Raw genomic sequence first — 19,229 nt, 5'->3', positions numbered from 1 at the left:
AACAGCCTGAGTTGGCAGAAAAAGCGATTGCTAAGGAATATTGCCTGTGACTATGAGCAATTTTCATTTTATTTCGCTGCCACCGAACGAAATGGAAAATGCTGAAAACTGTAGCACACTCCAGCGGGAGGCAAGGCACATCGTTGCTTCAGGTCTCTGCCGTGTTTGCGGGGCTTGTGGGTGGGCATTAGGATGGTTCGCTGAAACATTTCCCTTAACTAATTATCTCGAAATGAGTTTTACTCAGCCACCATTGGCGAATCGAAGCTCTGTCTCGTCTCGCGAGTTGTCTGAAAGCAGTTCACTGTGGCATATCCTTGCGACCGGCTTCCGTGCCGCGCCAGATTGCAATTTAATGTTAATTTTGTGACTTAATTAGCCATCAAATTTGTGCCCTCGCTGTGCAACGACACTAGCAGGCGGCAATAGAAACTTAATCAACTGCAGGGTTCACAGCGATCAAGGAAAAAGCATTGCATGAGCTCATGCCTCCCATGCTGTTCGTCCGATCCGCGACTTAACCCACTTCCAGTGCCACTTGTAACAGCACTTCCAGCATGCTAATATGCAGCTGATTAGAATGTCACTCGAAAGCATAAAGCACTCTCGAGATGTTCCGATTAAGGCAAAAACTGGCACACACCCGATAAGCCTGTGGCCCAAAAGATTTCACCACAAAATGGCCTGGACCCGGCGCTGTCAGGCCATTCAAGTAGAGTGGAGTGCATTATGTGGCAACAGGAATTGCGTGCAGAGCAGCAGCCGCATGACATTTATTGTGTAAATCATGTTCAAAACATACACGCAGACATGTACAATGTAAATGTAGGCACACGCACACGCCCTCATAGATATGGCTGGCAAATTATTCGTAGAAAATTGTTTTCTTTTTTTCCCCGCCAGCAAGCAAATCAAAATTGATACGGGCATATAATAAAACTATAAGTGGCCGTTTGGCGCGGCCATTACAAACAGTCGATAAGACAGAAAGAAAGAGAAAAGAAGAGAGACAGAGTGAGAGAGAGAGAGAGACACACAGACAGTGCTAGAGGTAAAAAAGAGGGACGATAAGTGGAGTCCCTGCCATTGTCTTTCTATATTCATCCGCTTGAGGGCAACTCCTTGTGTCCTTTGTCCTTGTCGTTTTCACTTTCGCTCTTATCTCGCAGGAGCTTGAAGCCTTGCGTCAATATTTCAGCTCCTCTGATGTATTCGCTTCTTGCCTTCCTGCCTTCGGTATTGGGGCACGTGACTTCTGGCCTCCTATTATTTTTTGGAAATTATCCTGACTGCAACTGGAATTGTCTCGCAGAACCCACGCGCCGAGGCCATCGGGGAGGAGTCGTGCAGGAACTGGGCTTGGGGACGCTGCTGGTGTGTGGCGACAATTTGTAATTCTCTCATGCTCTCAGGCATCCAAGTATCCGCCGCTGACAGAGTTCTTTCGGGCCACGCGTGTCATTATCCATATTAGGGAGCGTGCTCACATATCTCATTTGGCCATGTGACCGGAATTCCATACCCAGTGAAAGTTTCGCTTCAAAAAAATTATGCAAAACCCATTAAGATTTGGCAATCGAAAGGACCCTCCCTTTCCAAAGTTCCTTTAGCGGCTTGGCCTTCCCACGCGATATGCTACATTTTTAATTTATTGCCCCATGGCTCTTGCTGCTGTTGCTGCTGCTGCTCATTGAACTGCCTTTTCGGGATGTGATGTGCTGCCTCAAAGAGAAACTTTGAGCGCCGCGCCGCTAATAAAACTCGTGCCAACTCATCAAAAACTAACTTTAAATATGTCCTCTGGGCCCCGGCGGCAAATGAAACGAGTGCGTGCGTGCGTGTGCTGAAATGAAAGTGAATCAGCCAGAGGAATGGACTGTATGTGAGCCCGACAGGGTCCTAGATCCTAAATTCACTGGAGCAGAAGTTTGGGGGAGTTCGAGTTACCAAGAGAGTTCGGGCATGGAAACAAAGTCTAGGAAATGGCATGGCATGCCATGGCTCCTGAATTGCAACATTTGAAACGGTTGGCGGCTCACCCGCCCGCAGCCCGTATGATGCCATCGATGAAACTATATTACCATACGAGTTTCGTATCTATATTATATACATAAACGTATACGTATCGCTGGTCGAACAGAGCGATGAACGGCAGTGGAATCAATTTCAAATTATGCAAATATTTGCTCAAATGATTTGCTCATGTGCACACAAGATTTGGATTATTTAGCATTTTTCCAATGCCTCAGTTCTGCCACACGAATGACGTCAGTGTCAGTGTGTCCTCTCACATTCCATGACTGCCATGACATTCCGTGTTTTCCTCATGTCTCGCCCAGCCAATTCGCTAACTTCATTTATCAGGACAAGCCGGAGAACCAAACAGAAAAGAGAACCAGCCAGAAAACGGAGAAGGAGTGAACAGAAGAGAGTCACAGACAGGGCCCAAGCACGAGTCCGGTTCCACTTCACATCTGTAACAATATTTAATTATTAATCACGACACCCCAGGGAGGGAGATGCTGCCTGGGTTGGGCGAGGGACCGAGCGAGCACTTCGAATGTGGGACAACATGTCGCATGAGCAATGTGCCACTTAAAGTAATTCCCGATGCTCGATTGGCTCCCTGACAGCAGACAGACGGTGATAGCTGCCGGGCTGTTGTCTTCGTTCACCTTGTAGCCGTCGTTGTAGTTGTTCTTGTTGTTGTTGTTGTTGTTGTTGTTGTTGCTGTAGCTGTAGACGTTGTTGGATTGTCGCTCTGCCCAATCATTATTCATGGCGTGACATGCGCGTTAAATGTGTCTCTGGCTTGTCCATGTGTGCGAGTCGGCAATAACTTTTAACATGCCAAAGGTATTTCCGCAACAATCCACACACAAACACTACAAACATGAGAAAAACTCGAGGAAAACTCAACAAAATGAAAATAATTTGTGCTCTCATTCCTTCCTTCATCCGTTCTCTGTGTGTGTGTGTGTGTGTGTGTGTGTGTGTGTGCAAATCGCAGCGAACCGATGGGCCGGACAGGAGCAAACAGTAGGAGAGGGGAGGGGCGGCTGCCTGTCGAATGTATCTCCTATCGTCGGTGCGGGCCACAAATTAATGCCAGCCATTATCACGAAATCCACTTTCATGGCGGCCACTGACGCTGTTGTCCTTATTTGTCCTTGATTGCCTTGAACAGCACAAAAAATACACTCGTACCGTCCCGGAATAAAAGAAGAAAAATTGTGACATGCCGCCAGCCTACTCGTCACCTCCTTCCCAACCTCGCTTCAGCCCCTCGCACACCGCGGGCCATTGTTTCATTTGATTTCTGTTTGCTTTCGCTAGATTCCTTGCGTGCCACGACACTCTAGAGGGGATCGCTGTAAATATTTGTGACATAATTAAGCAGCCAAGCGGCTTGGCACCAGGTCGGGCTGGGTCGGGACCGATACGGCAGCACGGCAGAACGGTTCGGGCGCAGGACATTATCAAATCGGTTGAGGGACAAGTTGCAAAGCCGAAAATAAAGTAAACATCGACGCTGGGAAGGGACCCCGGCTGAAGAGCGTTTTTGCCACGCGCGTGATTAAATTTCATTTGTGGACTCAACCCGAACGGAACCCCAACTGGCTGGCCTGACTAACTGACTGACTGACTGAGTCCTTAACTCTCTGTATTTACCGTCGTTTTAGTGCCTCGCCTCGCTTGGGTTAGTCTCAGCTCCCAGCTCCCAGATCCCAGTCCCAGCTCTCTCCACTCTCCCCACAGTGTGCGTGCGTTTGACTTGGATTCGCATTAAGATTGTCAAAGATTTGAACGCCAGTGGGGAGCCACTTTCGACTGGCTTGAACCTTTCACTTCGGGCCGCCTGTTTTGCCTGTTTTTCGCCAGCTTTGCTTCATCTACGCTGGGCTTAGCCCAAGAAACGCTCTGGGAGCAATTTGGAAGATTTTCGGCAGCGATTTATCGCCCAGCTCCTGAGTGGGTGCCACCGATACTTACCCAGAGATAATAGAGCGGTTCCCTTGCTGCTCCCCGGTTCACTTTCACCTTAAGTTCATTTGAATACGAAAGCCGCCCGCGAAGCAAAAGGTTGTTCAATGTCACTGCCGCCTTAGGTATCGAATATCTGCCTATCTGCCAGGCGATTCCAATTCCATGATAGTGCACAATATTAATGGATGTAGGGATCTGGGGTGCCCATGTACATGCATGCGTGTGAGGCAGCAACATTGACTGGAAGCTCCAATAAATACTGGCATTAGTGCCGCCTCTTCTGGTGCGCAGATGTCGGGTTTGGGTCTACTTTTTGACATCAGGGGAGTGCTTGTCAGAGCCGTAAAAATTGTACTGCTCAGGGATAGTTGTCCGTGTTTGGCTCTTGGCGTTTTCGGGTGCCAGTTGGCAGACAATCTCCACAGGCGGATCCCCTTGTCTGGGACAAAAGATTTTAATAATTCAATGGGCAAGAATGCGACATGGAAAAGCGCTTCATGTAATTACGAAGCGCATAAAAATTGAACAAATGGCCAACAGCCACTTCGTGTATATTGAATGTCAGAAGCGTTGTTCTTTTGACTTTCACTTTGAGTACCATTTAAATTCAAAGACTGTTGTTGCAGCTGTCACTGCCCCAGACACAGGCACAGATACAGATACAGCTACAGCTACGTAGAGAGCAATAGAATGAAATTCAAACGCATGCCAAACATGCCGCAATGGCTGCCAGCCAGAGAAGGGTCTTTGGTACGGTCTACCGATTTGTGGTCGGTCTCTTTGGATCCTTTCTCGATGCTGAATCTAAAATGTAATGTTGTGACTGGGCGTGATTTGATGCTGCACTGGGTCCGGCTCGAAACCCGAATCGATTTCAATTGTGTAGACAAAACTTCATTACATGGCACGGAATTAATTTCCAGCAGCGAAGATGTGGTACCAAAACATTGCCCAAGAGAGGCCTTGAAATACTCTAGGAAATGAATTTTAATTCCACTTAAAATGACTCACAGCTAAACATAACATCTGCGCTGTTGATAGCTTTGATAATTTTCATACGAAGAGTCTTTCATTTTCATGCAGATCACGATTGGGCAACCAGTTTGTCCACCAAAATATCTCTCTCTGTGTGTGTCGACACGAGTTTGGCAAAGTTGTTGGCCAAGTTGGTATACCCGCATACCAATGGCCGGGTTTGTCTGCAGCCATTTTGCTTAACTTTCATGAGGCCATTCAATGACTTAACCATTTCCATGTCGCTGCTCGGGTCCTTTTCCAGCCACGCACGCATTCACACAAACCAACAGACACAGAAACAGATCCACACACACCCCCACAGACCATGTGTGCTTGTGTGGGTGAAAAGGGTCAAAAGGTTTCTCACACATGTACAAATTGCTGGCCGCCTGGTCGAAAGCATTTTGCATAAAAGCCAGGAGCAGGAGCCGGAGCCTGGCACTGGGCCAGGCCTAAGCCGCGTCGTGAGCGACCTTAAAGGTTGCCTCAATTAAATTTCTACCGCCCGACCAGACACAGAACCCGGCCAAAAGCTGCAGGGCACAACCAGGGCCACACCCACTGTGCGCATATGAATTTGCCTTTACACATATTTTTCCATGTTTCTCATTTGGCTGCCATGTTTTTATGTGGTTCCACCTCCGGTCCCCCCACACACACACTGTGACTTACTGCACGTCAACAGCCTCATCAGGCGCATCGGAGGGCTGTAAGTAAGTGAAAAAAATGTCTGCTTTTTAGCCGGTTCCGCTGGCCGGGCCTTGCCAGTCGAGCGCATGAGAAATGTGCCAGGAAATTGTACTAAACTGCTCGAGAAAAAAGCGCCAAGGAAAGTGTGTGGGCAAAGGGAAAGTAATATTCGTACAGAAGACGCGGCTGCAGTGTGGAAGCAGAAAACATAAACCATAACAGTGTCAGGGGCCTGGACCCTGGCACGAATCACGAGCAGGGGGCAGGGGCCACGGGGCAGCTTAGCCAACAATAGGAGGCAGGAGAATTTATGGCATGCAGGGGACGCGTACGCGAGTCGAACCAAGCCGGAAATGAGCAGCCAGAATGTGGCAGGCACGAGGCTATGGCCCCGCTCCGCTCCACACCGGTCGATTGGATGCCGACAGGGCAGAACCTCTCCCCGAGACTGAGACTGAGACTGGCAGGTGATAATCAGGAACAAACACCAAGGTAAACAAATGGCCCAAAGCCGCTGCGAAAAGGAGCAGAAAGAAACCAAACATTTTAAAGACTCAACCTCGGAGTTGGTGAGAACCCAACTCAACTCACATTTGATGGTGTTTGTGTGCCTGGAAAAGTGGCCCGGAATCGGATTGCCAGTCATCTCTGGCTATTCATGCATTTTCCAACGCTCCGTTGGCCAAGTCTTTGCGGCCGGGCATTGAGTGAAGTGTGCCAATGGCAGTCGGCAGTCGGCACTCGCCGGTCATGGATTTGAATGCAGCCTGGCCAAAGGATTTTACAGAGGCTGGTGGCCAACAATGGGTGGACTGGGGCTCAAATTTAATAGCTGAACAGAGCCTGAATCTGTAACTGAATGCCTCCCCAGCAGGAGGCAGGACCACTTTGACTGTCCCCAGTTACAGCTACAGTCAGAGTCACAGTCACAGCTTGTTTGCATTAAATACTCGTACCGAGCTTAGCAATCAACTCTCGCTGACAAGAGCAACAGCTCTTGAATAATGTGTTGCACAGTTGTTGACTTCCTCAGTCGAATGCTGTTGACAAAGGCAGCCTCCCACTTCCACTGCCACATCCTCATCCACTTTGTCCCCATCCTGCCTCTCTCTCGTGGCAAGTTGAAGTCCTAGTGGTCGCACGCTTGACTTCCTGCCCCTTCTCTGGCACTTGAAATGTAATTTAATTTGTTTATTTGTGTGGCGCTCCGGCTCCGGCTCCGCTCCTCTATCCCCAGAGCCGCTTTGCGGCATCTGCCGTGTCTGCTTGCCAATTAATTGCGCACCTTTCGGAGAGAGCCGGCAGACACCGAAATGGAGCAGGTGGCTCCCCAAATTCGGGGCAGAAAATGCTCTAATTAATGTGTTTGTTAAGCTTTTGTGCCTGGGAAATTCGTGAACTTTGTTTTGCCACACGCGGGGGATGCGAGTGCAAGTCAACATTTTAATTGAATGAAATTTATAGCCCGAGTTTCATGAGATTCAATTACACACAACAGGTTCATTAGGCTGAGGCAGGGCAAAGCACACTCTTAAAGATGGACACAAGTATATTCAGCTATTCATAATCGAATTTTGATCTGATTAAATATGAAAGTTGAGTAGCGAAACATTTTCAAGTTTGTCTTTTCCGCCTCCGTCTCTTCCTGGCAGCACCGAGGACTTGACAATGCGCTTCATTAATTTGGCTGGCAGCCGCAGAGCAGCAGACGCGGCACAGGAACAGGAACTGCAACTGGAACAGGGATTCGCGTCAGCTGCAGCAACATTGCATTGAGTGGAGGAGGATACAGACGGTAGCCATGGTGGAGGACAACGAGGACAATGCGCTGTCGCAGCTGGCACTGCCGGAAGCGGAAGCCGAAGCCGAAGGAGCCGCCTCGGCCATCGTCGAGCCCCTGCTGGCCCTGCTACGCGGCGACATTCTCAACCAGACACAGACCCGAGCACCAGCCAGCTTCTACAGCAGCTACAACATATCCGAGGACGTTTACTTCTACTTCAACGGTCTGAGTGCGATGCCCACGAGCACGGAGCTGTCGCTTAATGGGAGTGTGTCCACCACGACTCTGGGCCCGCTCAGCCCCACCACCATCAGCAGCAGCAGTACGACCCCCGAGCCGGATCTGTCCGAGTTCCTGGAGGCGCTGCCCAACGATCGCGTGGGTCTGTTGGCCTTCCTCTTTCTGTTCTCGTTCGCCACCGTCTTCGGCAATTCCCTGGTCATCCTGGCCGTCATCCGGGAGCGTTATCTGCACACGGCCACCAACTACTTCATCACCAGCCTGGCCGTGGCGGATTGCCTGGTGGGACTGGTTGTGATGCCCTTCTCGGCACTGTACGAGGTGCTGGAGAACACCTGGTTCTTTGGCACCGACTGGTGCGACATCTGGCGCTCCCTGGACGTTCTCTTCAGCACCGCCTCGATCCTCAATCTGTGCGTCATATCGCTGGACCGCTACTGGGCCATCACCGATCCCTTCAGCTATCCCATGCGGATGACGGTGAAGCGGGCCGCCGGCCTGATAGCCGCCGTCTGGATCTGCTCGAGTGCCATCAGCTTCCCGGCCATCGTCTGGTGGCGGGCGGCGCGGGACGGCGAGATGCCCGCCTACAAGTGCACCTTCACCGAGCACCTGGGCTACTTGGTGTTCTCCTCGACGATCTCCTTCTACCTGCCGCTGCTGGTGATGGTGTTCACCTACTGCCGGATCTACCGGGCGGCGGTGATTCAGACGCGCTCCCTCAAGATCGGCACCAAGCAGGTGCTGATGGCCTCCGGGGAGCTGCAGCTCACGCTGCGCATCCATCGTGGTGGCACCACCAGGGATCAGGCCAACCAGGTGTCGGGTGGGGGCGGAGGCGGAGGCGGAGGCGGTGGCGGCGGATCGCTCAGCCACTCCCATTCGCATTCGCACCATCATCACCACAACCATGGCGGCGGCACGACCACATCCACGCCAGAGGAGCCAGACGACGAGCCGCTATCGGCGCTGCACAACAACGGACTGGCCCGCCACCGGCACATGGGCAAGAACTTCTCGCTCTCCCGGAAGCTGGCCAAGTTCGCCAAGGAGAAGAAGGCGGCCAAGACGCTGGGCATTGTGATGGGCGTGTTCATCGTGTGCTGGCTGCCGTTCTTTGTGGTCAACCTGCTGTCCGGGTTCTGCATGGAGTGCATCGAGCACGAGGAGATTGTCTCAGCGATTGTCACCTGGCTGGGCTGGATCAACTCGTGCATGAATCCCGTCATCTATGCCTGCTGGAGCAGGGACTTTCGCAGGTGAGACTTTCGCTGTGGTCCTGCCTGCCTTCAGTCCTTTACTTCTGTCTTCTTTCACAGAGCCTTTGTGCGTCTGCTGTGCATGTGCTGTCCCCGCAAGATCCGCCGGAAGTATCAGCCCACAATGCGGTCCAAGTCGCAGGTAAGTTGTCCACCCCCCGCCGCACCGCCGTCCACATGTCAGTCCACAATTGGATTCGGATTTCAGATTTCTCTCACTCTTAATTGTTGCTTTCTTACTTATGGTTTGGGCTTCACAGTTCCACAGTTTCCACTCTCGGCCCCCCAGCAGATTTTCCGCTTTGCGGAAAAAGTTTCCATGAATTATGCGCGGCTGCCCATCTCCACTTGTTGTAGTATGCTCCAGAAACGAAACTCAACGAACGGCAAAATTAATTTACAAATTTAATGAATATGGAGAAGGAAAAAATAAAAACAAAACTGACATTTGCTCGTACCAGTCGTCGTGCCCCCGCATCCTCCTTCTGCCCCTCCTCTGCATTGCTGGCTTCCGTTCACACATGGCGGACGGACAGGCATGGCAAAAACTTCCTGACATTTGCCGCATCCTGGCGTGCTCATCTCATCCTCTTATCCCCCCCATATCCTTGCATAAATCATCAGATGCGAACCGGTGCGGGTCCTCAAACTCAGACCCGCTGTGATTTTAATGAATAATTTTCTAATGTTTGAGGATGAGCCATGGCCAAAAGTGCGAGCGTATTGCGCCAGTCACAGTTCAGAGTCGAGTGAGCCATTGTTGTCCTCGGGCAAGCACGAGGATAAGCAGTCAACAAGTCTCTGAATAATTAACTATGATTTGCAATCACGTGATTTGGTTTGATAACGAAGCAAAATTGATTTCTATCCATCAAAAGTACATTAACCAAACGGATCGTATCATTACAGGAATCATCTGTAGAGCCAACCCTCATGTCATCCACATCATCCTCAGCATCATCTCCAACTCAACGCATCATCGCATCATCACCATCTCGCACATTGTCATTCTTCGAACACATTCTCAACACATTATGTTTCCATACCTGGTACTGCCGTCTGTCCGTCCAAGCCCCTCCCCGGACTGGAGACTAGACCCATCCAGACAGTCTGGGATATTTCTACACTTTTCAGATGCTTCCATGTACCAGTACCAGGTATCTTATGGTCGGTATACTCGACTGTGGCTTTTTGTTTCTGCTCACTTTGTTGGTGTGGCGAATGGCTGATTATGATTCCGGTGGTGTTCGCTTCGTGTTCTTACAGAGATTTGCGACGCGACGCTGCTACTCGACCTGCTCGCTGCACGGCATTCAGCACGTGCGCCACAATTCCTGCGAGCAAACTTATATATAGTTTAGCATATTCGTAGATTTAGTTGACATTGATTAAGGCGCCCGTGCGGCGTTTGCCTTCCCCGTCCCGTTCGATTTCAGGCTCAGGCTCAGGCTCCGGTTCAAGCTCCAAGTTCTTTTGTAAGTCAATGGCAAGGTAAGCGACTTGTGACTTTGTGTTCTCTCTCTCTCTCTCTGTGTCTTTCTCTCACTCTCTGTCTCTGTCGTTGTCGATGTCTCGGTGTCTGTCTCTACTCCCGCTGTTGTCTCTTTCAAAGTCGTTGTGCACACACTCAAACACACACACACACCAACAGAAGCCACAAGCCACAAAGTGTGATGGAGAGAGAGGAGAGAACAAACACACACAGAACACATTGCACAGTCGTTATGTCAAGCTGCCATGCCCCAACCCAACCCAACCCAACCACCCACCTACCTGTGCTGTACTCAATTTTCTGCATCTGTTTCTGTTTCTGTTTCTGTCGCTGATGTTGCTGTTGCTGTTGCTATCTCTGTCTACGGCTGAGTCCATCCTGCTCGCTTCCTCGTTGTTGGCTCGACCGTGACATTGTTGTTTGTGTCGTTATACATATATATTTTCCGTGTGTTTCTTTTGTTTGTTACGTTGTTGCAAAAGAAAAAAATCAGAATAAACGAAAAGAGAACTCTGATTCGAGCACCTGTTGAATGTGTTGCACCTGAACATACAACACCCGCACACACACACACACACACACACCCCCCACTAGCCTTAAAAAGAGAGAAAAAACCCCCACCAGTCCCAGCCTTGGCTTAACGGTCGTTGTTTGATGATGTTGCTCTTTATGTTGTTACTGTCAAGGTGAAAAAAGGCGACGAAAAAAAAAACTACAGAATAAACGAAACTTGCCACAAAGTCTCTGGACACAAGAGCACACATCACACACGCACACACACACACATTCTATACACAATGTCCTTTCATCGTTTCTGTCACCGTTTCCGTTGCTGTTGCTGTTCTTGTTCTTGTTCCTGTCGATGTTATTCTCCTCTCACAAAAGATTTCCCACAACAGCGAAATGGGGAAAAAACTGAAAGAAAAAAACACACACAAAGTCCTGCGCTTTCTCTGTCTCACACATGAAGCTTGATTGTTGATCTTATGGTGGTTTTATGTATGAATTTTCCTCAAGTTTTATCCGGCTTTTTCTACAGTGTCCAACCCCCCCACACCTCTCCTTTAGTGTGGTGTTTATTATTTTTAAATTTATACTTTCTCCTTCTGGTTGTTGTAATTGTTGGCCGGCCCTTCCGGCCTGGCTTCTATGTACACGCCAAACACTCAAGAGCCCATCCATCGATGGCTGTCTAGCTTAAACTCGAACACTGACACACGCATGGCAAACACACACACACACACACACACACATGTACAAACGTATGTCCGGAAATGTGTACAGGCGTGTAGGGCAGGGGATGGAGTCACGCACAGTCGATACTTGAGAAATGTTATCAAGTGAACCATAAACATTTCTTGCACTTAAAAACTTCCAACTCAATTTTCGCCTCAGCGATATGCGATACACAAACACACACTCACAAGTACCACATGTAATTGTATTGATGAAAATGTTATTTACAGCAATCAACAGTCAATGTGTGTGCCAGACCTCATGGTGTGAGAGATGCTCCGCCTTTTTGTATCCGTTCCTTCTGGATTTGGATTTCGATACGGGGCTTAGGCTTGTTCTTTGGGTTAGAGGTTGGGGCTATTTTTATTTTCATTTTTTTGTTCGGCAATGTGTCTGTCATCATATCAATTACACCCAAGAGCATGCCAATTTATTTGCCAAGTGTTTCCCGCAGCCAATTGTACGTGTATGGGGGAAGGCGTCGAGCACGACTGGTTCGAGGCAGAAAATATGAATGAAACTTTTTCATTTGGGCAAAAGGGTACGGATACTGCTGGATGAGTGCTGGGATGTTGCGGGGTCCAGTGGAGCGGATGGGAAATGATTGAATATCAATGTGGCTGGCAGTAAAGAAAGAAACCGGAAATGAGGCGAAAATTTAAAGCACGTTTCTTGCACGTACGATTGATTCCATAATCGTGTGCTCTGCCGGTTTCTGGTTTCTTCTCCAAGTGACAATTGGACTCAATCGATCAGAAATGATCGGCGGGGAGACGATTAAATGGAGAGTACATTTAAATTCCTGCTTGAAAGCGTTGACAAAGATCTTAGTTTGTCACAGAATGTCAATAATTGATTGGACCGAGTCCGAGACTGGGCAAGTGTTCGGCCATGCCTACAAATGAGGCAACTTCCGCTTTTAGAAATTTGCCAGCTGCACGACAAATGGAAATGGGCTCTGGCCAAATGAGGATATTGCAGACGTGTGGTTTTGTTGCTCTCCCCCCATTTGGGGGGCTTCCTCGGTCACTGCTGGTGGTCTACAAGTGCTCGATTTCCGGACTTTAACTCTTTGACTCGCATGTGTTGGGACATCTTTGCTCCACCTCAAGCACATTGCGGTCAGCCACAAGTTGCCTCTGTATGTGTATGTGTATGTGTATGTGAATGTGTATGTGTGTGTGTGAGTGTCTGCTTGTGGATAGACCCTGGATGACACTTTAAAATTAAGTCGATTGAGGTTTTATTCAACTTTAATGCACACAGACACTCTGCGTACAGCACACTCAATGATTAATCGCTGACTGACATTCAGCCCACTCTATGAGAGCACCCACTCTGTGTCCTAATGAGCCGTAAAGGATTCTATGGCCGGGCAACCCACACAGCCCACACCCACACCCACACGCACACACAGTCTGCCAGACATGGCCAATTTGCATGGCATTCGAGGCTTCGAGGAATATCTGCCGAGATGTTTTGATTGAAAATGCCAGCCATCCAGCCAACATGAACAGCCACCCACCCACCCACACCCACATGCATACATATGCAGGGCACACAGAGAACATTCTGTACGGTCCACCCACAGACATACACACTTTAAACCATTGCCACCACCTACTTAGCATAAATTTGTAAGCTCTAAATCTAGCATTTGTAACTCTAAATGTTTGCAGAAGAACCCAGTGGCCTGCCTGAGGCCGGGACCAGCCCCAGAACTGCTGCGCTTTGGGGCCTTTGAGTAGAGCCGAGTCCCCCGCCACCGTCGAATATTCCAGTTGCAGGAAATAATTGCACACAGAACACAACTTTAATCAAACTCTGCACAAGTACGAGTACATACAAAATAATGCTCATTGTGGCAACTACTCGTAATGCTTCTGCCGCTGCTGCTGCTTTTGCTTCTGCTCTAAACGTTGCTAATTGCATCAATTATTGGCCAGAAGCTTTGTGGCATGTACATACCAGCACAACGCAGCCAAAATTGAAGTCGAAAGGCAAAGCCAAACTAAAACCAAATTATTGAAACAATTAATCAACCCATTTCCGCTGACCCAAAAACTGAACAGAACCGAAGCTACTCGCAACGCGACAGCCGGACGCAGTCGATGCCGTATTTAGCCATAATCAAGTTTAGCGACATTTAGTCAGAATGCTACTTTTATTTTTGTTTCGTTCCTTCGATAATGATCGTTTCGCCTGCGCAGGACGAACATCAAAATGTAATTTGCCACAAATGTTTCACACACATCAATTATCCGTAATTGACTGTGAACGTGAAATTAACGTTTATAATTATGTGACAGAGCCGCTGAGGCGGAAGTAGCCAAAGTAAATGGCCAAATGGCCAAATTCGTGGCCAGAGCCATGTAACTTTTAATGTCCTTGGCCTGCGCACAGTGCGGGGAGAGGGATTCAAGTCAATCTTTCAGTCAGTCACTCACAAGGTCAGCAGCAGTAACCCAAGATGGGCTAAGCAAATGTCTGTTAAGCCTTCTTAGAAACTTTACTTAACGGCGGGGCCACCCTTTGCTGGGTTTGTTGGGTTTGTTGGGTGATGTGACCCCCGAGGGGTTTATTGAGTGCTAGGCAATAAATTACAAAATAGGTCTCTGTTCAGAGGGGCTGGGGCGTGGTCGCGACAAGTTCGTGCGCGAAAAAAGTTGCCAGTATTTGATGGTGCCATTGACCTGTGGCCGGGGCTTGTCAAGTTTTTTAAGCGACAAGCCCCTGGGCGTACTTTTGGTAGCTGTCGCCTATGACTCACAGAGAGACAGAGAGAGAGCGTAACTTTCGGACACTTCTTAATGGTATTTCGCAACAGATTGAAGTAGATTAAAGCTTTAGTAGCGGTTTTCATTGAACAGATTCCAGTGATAAGCCGTCAAGCTTCCTCCCATCTGTCTGATACCCCTGCAGATATCGCAGATATGCAGATGATGGCTGGTCCTGTGGAGCTATAAAAATTGCAAATTACCCAATTGCCTGGGGCGTCTGCCGAGAGGGCCATCCGGTCTGGCTCTTCAATTATTTAAGCTAATTGCGGCCACACTCAAAAACACCAGCAGCACACTCGGCAAATGGGGAAGGGATTTTAGAATTTAATAAGAGGCCAGACCAGGCGACCGTAAGAAAGTAATTGAATTGGCAGAGCACTCAGATGATGGGAATGGCGGATAAAGAGTGGAACGACAGGAAGAACAATTCCAGAGAGCTGCCAAAAGTCGTGAGGCACAAAGAGGTCTCAATGGGCACTTGGTATACCCTCAAAGAAGCCAGAAGAAAGACATAGACACGGACACTAACACCTGCACTCACACATGTCAGTTTTTTTAATGCTGTGGTTACTGTTATTACTAGCATTTTTGCTTTGTGGATGGCCTCACCGTCTAAAAAGAAATGCCAGAAAATCGAGTCTCAGGCAGCTCTCTTTTTATGGTACCCATTGCAGAGATACATATATGATATTGTATGGTTTTGATCTGAAGTTTGCGCTGCAGGAAGAAGCAAAATAAATATTGGAATTAATGTGAGAATGTCCGTCTGCGTAGACATTCGGCTATACCCAGACAAAATCATGAACATTTGATAATTTATTTATAAATATCTTGTATCAAATTCGCAGTATAATATCCGCACTAATGCAACGATCAATCAGCCAGGGTATCAATTGCCTCGGCCCCCGAGGCTATCCTCTTTCCTGTTTATTTTCCTATCTTTTTTTTCTCTTTTACTTCTATTTCTGTTTTTTTTTTTGATTCTTGTTCTTGGTGTTTGTTGTTGCTCTTTTTCTAGTTCTCTTTCGCTTTCTCTTTTCGCTTTTTTTGTTACTTTCAATCATGCATTTTGCTTTGACTTTTACTGCAACCCGGATAAAAAGTGCACGGGAAAAAAAAGACAAAAATAAGAAAATCAGAAAAGGAATGCTGGAAAAGCTGCTACATTTTCCTAATGCTGTTGTTGTTGTTCTTGTTCTCGTTGTTGTTGTTGTTGCTGTTGCTGTTGGCGCTTCCTGTCTGCCGTCCCCGCCGTGCTCCATGCCCCATGCCTCGTGCTCCATGCCTCCACCCCACTCACTCACCCATCATTTCTCTCTTTGTGTGTGTCGTTGTTGTATTTGTTGTTTCACTCTTTGTTGCTTTGTTGCTGTTGCTGTTGCTGATGCGGCTGCTGCGTTTATAACGGAAAATTGTTTTCAGCCACACACAAACTGACACAGACACACGCACGCGCGCACTCACACTAACACAGAGACACACTGCCTGCAAATTGTATGAAAACACTTGAATCCAAATAAAGCAACAAAATGTTAATTAAATGCCTTTTTCCGTCTCTTTCTTCCTGTTCTATGTGCATCCTGTTCGCCTCCTGCTCGTTTCTGCTTCTGCTTCTGCTTCTGTTTCTCTTTCTAACAGTGCCACGTGGCCGCTGCAATGGTGGCAGCCTCGACCTCCTTTGGCTACCACTCGGTGAACCAGCTGGACCGCACGCTCATGTGACGTCAGCTGAGCAGTTGCAGCACCTGCAGCGGTGGCAGCAACTGCGGCGGCGGTGGCAGCAACGTCGCCGGAGTTGGAGGCGGCTCCCGCAGCGGACATCACCACCATCACTCCTCGGGCACGGCCACGCCCTCCTCCTCGCAGCGTTCGTGCACCCGCTGCCAGAGCTTCCATCGCCACCACCACCGGGACAGGCGCCGCAGCTCAGGGATGAAGCATCGCGGGGACTACAACTCCACGTCGGCGGTGAACAGTGCGGCCAAGACGATAGTGACGATCACAGCACCGCCGGCGGCAGCGGCCTCTGCCAGCTCGTTGCACCTGGGCGGCGGTGCGAGGCCCTCATCGGTCTCCACTCTGACCATAGCCTCGGTGCCGGCCACGCTGCTGCTGGAGCCGGCCCTAGGACTCGGCGGCGGATCGGTGAGTGCTGCCAACAGTCCAGTGGCACCCAGCCTGAAGCACTCCAGCCTGGCGATGACGCCGAGCGGCATGGGACCGTCGAACTCATCGGGTCACCACGTATCCTTCATGCCCATGGCGGGCATGAGGCGTCTGCGCAGCTCCAACTCCTCGCTGAGCTCGCCCACGGCCCCAGCCCTTGGTGGTGTCGACACCATCTCGGCTATCTCGCTCACTGATGCCGCCGAGGAGCAGCAGCAGCACCACCACCACCACCACAGAGTCTTGGAGCAGCGCCAGAGTGTGCAGAGCCAGATCACCACCCTGGGCGACGTGGACGATGACGAGGACAGTGACAGTGAGAGCATCGGGCTGGCCCTGGTGCAGACGACACCGCAACTGGAATGCCAGCCGGAGGCGGCCTCCAGTTCCTCCAGCTCCTCGGTAAAGTAAACTCAGCCAGCCGCTGAATCACAGAATTATTCACGGAGACCACAGCCCAGTAAACTAGCTCTTAAGGACTCTTCATAGATGTGAGTGTATATATCTACATACATCAGGCGATCTAGCCTTCGTCTAGTCTCTCATTAGCTTATCGATTGGTGATAGAACACTATGCAACAGAAAATCTAATCATCAAATACTTTCCGCTTGATTAAGAACTTCAACATCCTCATAACTAGTCCAATGATGCGATGGCGGGTGGGTTGCATAGTGTGAATTAGTTGTTACAATTAGTTGTCATATCTTAGATCTTCCATTATAAAGATGTTATCCGCTAGAGTACAATGTTTCGTTCTGTAAATGTTTCAAACGTCTTAGCCATTGAAAGCTACGTCTTCAACCTGTCCACGTACCTGACTCTCTTTCAGAAGCAAAACACACTCCAAACCAAGTACTCAATACTAAAGTACTAAAGATACTTGCCATATGATACTGTAAATAGCTACAATAGCTTCACTCTTTACCCCTCTCTCTCTCTATCTCTCTCTCTATAGATATATAAATTGAATAACTCTACTTCTGTCTCAACTGAAATTAAAATAAACATTACGGGTGCAAAATGAATTTAACTCTGCCTCAGCGAGGGGGAGACTCGAACAATCAGCAAACTGGCTTCAAACCGCCACCCAGCAGTGCAGTGCACACACACATTTAGGTTGTCAGTGTTTAAGTACAAAACTATAAAGGTTTTTTATTTATTTTTGGTTTGTACTTTGAACTACTTACGAGCATAGCAATAGACATAGAGTGAATGTTAAAAGTACTTCAGATGTGCAAGGTTTACTCAATAATTGAGAGCGAAACTTAATGCATTAATCCATCAAAGGGCTCTTCTACTTGGTATGAGTGAGTGCTCATCCGATTTCGATTTTGCAATAATTAATGTGTGCAATTAGGATTGATTTTCCCGCTCCACCAAAATAAAAATGGCCCTGTCAGAAGGGGTCCTGTGTGGATGGTCGGGGGTGAAACTAATAGAAATGGCGATACGTCATTTTTGTGGATGGGTCGGGAACAGAACAAATCATCATCTCGAGACGAGAGAGAATAGAAAAATGTTGCTCATTGTTTTCAAAACAAACAAAGCGAAATGAAAAACGAAGGCAAATAGAAAATAGAAACACAAAAAAAGAGCAAAGCAAAGCAGATCAGAGCAGAGCAGACGAGCAAGAAACAAAAGCAAAAGCAAAAACAAAACAAAAAGAAACTATAACAAATGGCAATTATTAATATTGAATATGTATAGCGAATAAGAGAGAAATAGCTCCTAGAGTTGTTTGTGGTGTGCGGCATGTCTAGCTGTAAGTAAACGTACATAAATATATCTACGCCCCCACCCAAACTCCATTTTCGACCATCTATAGCTGTAATTGTAAAGATTTGTGTGTGTATGTGTGTATATATGTGTGTTAGCCATGTAAGCATCTTAGAAGCCGGAGCAGCCGTTGAATGGGCAGCTCAGATTGCATTAAGATATGGTCAGAGTCCGAGTCCGAGTCAGAGGCAGAGGCAACCATCAGCTGTAAACTGTAAACTCTAAGCTGTAATCTGTAATCTGTAATCTGTGTACTGCAAACCACTTAAATTTATATATAAATTGTATGTACTTGTACTATGTTTGTGTATGTGTGTGTGTATCTACCATATAGTACGTACGACTACGCAAAAAGAGATTAAAAAGCGAAAACTATGCAAGAACAGAATATCGAGAACACTCGAAGATGACTTTGTCTTATTTAAATTTTCAGCTCGGGCACTTGTGGTGGTGGTGGTGGTGGTGTTGGGGGAAGAAATCCTTGCGGACTTGCGGTTTACTGAAAAAAGATTATTCTTATTCAGAGAGTGGAGTGGGGATGATGCCACACTTGACGTCCGATGGTCTGATGGCCAGCCAAGCTCGAAGACAAAGTGCAATGGCAGTTCAGCAAACAACTGGCAAAAAGTTTACACTTTACATTTTCGGATCATTCTGGGGACGAGTGCTTTTTGCGCCCTCTCCCCTTTGTTGGCCCCAGCGCACTCTCATGCTCCCAGAGCCTGTTGGGGCAAGTATGAGCTGTCGGGCAGTCAGTCACTCAGGGGCTAAGATGGATAGACAGCTGCAAGTTGCAGTCAGC

The 19,229-nt window shown here is 48.4% G+C and overlaps 1 protein-coding gene across 1 annotated transcript; it reads left to right on the top strand.

Annotated features, from left to right (window-relative positions):
* The first annotated feature begins 7,495 nt into the window (after window positions 1-7,495).
* LOC117899084 lies at window positions 7,496-17,482 on the top strand. Its single transcript, XM_034808859.1, has 4 exons — window positions 7,496-7,706; window positions 7,739-8,976; window positions 9,037-9,118; window positions 16,123-17,482. Exons 1-4 carry the CDS (start codon window positions 7,496-7,498, stop codon window positions 16,845-16,847), a joined length of 2,256 nt encoding a protein of 751 aa, XP_034664750.1. The 3' UTR covers window positions 16,848-17,482.
* The last annotated feature ends 1,747 nt before the right edge of the window (window positions 17,483-19,229 follow it).

This window comes from Drosophila subobscura, chromosome O (genome assembly GCF_008121235.1).
Source record: "Drosophila subobscura isolate 14011-0131.10 chromosome O, UCBerk_Dsub_1.0, whole genome shotgun sequence".
NCBI lineage: Eukaryota > Metazoa > Arthropoda > Insecta > Diptera > Drosophilidae > Drosophila > Drosophila subobscura.
This window is presented reverse-complemented; position numbering and strand designations above follow the sequence as displayed.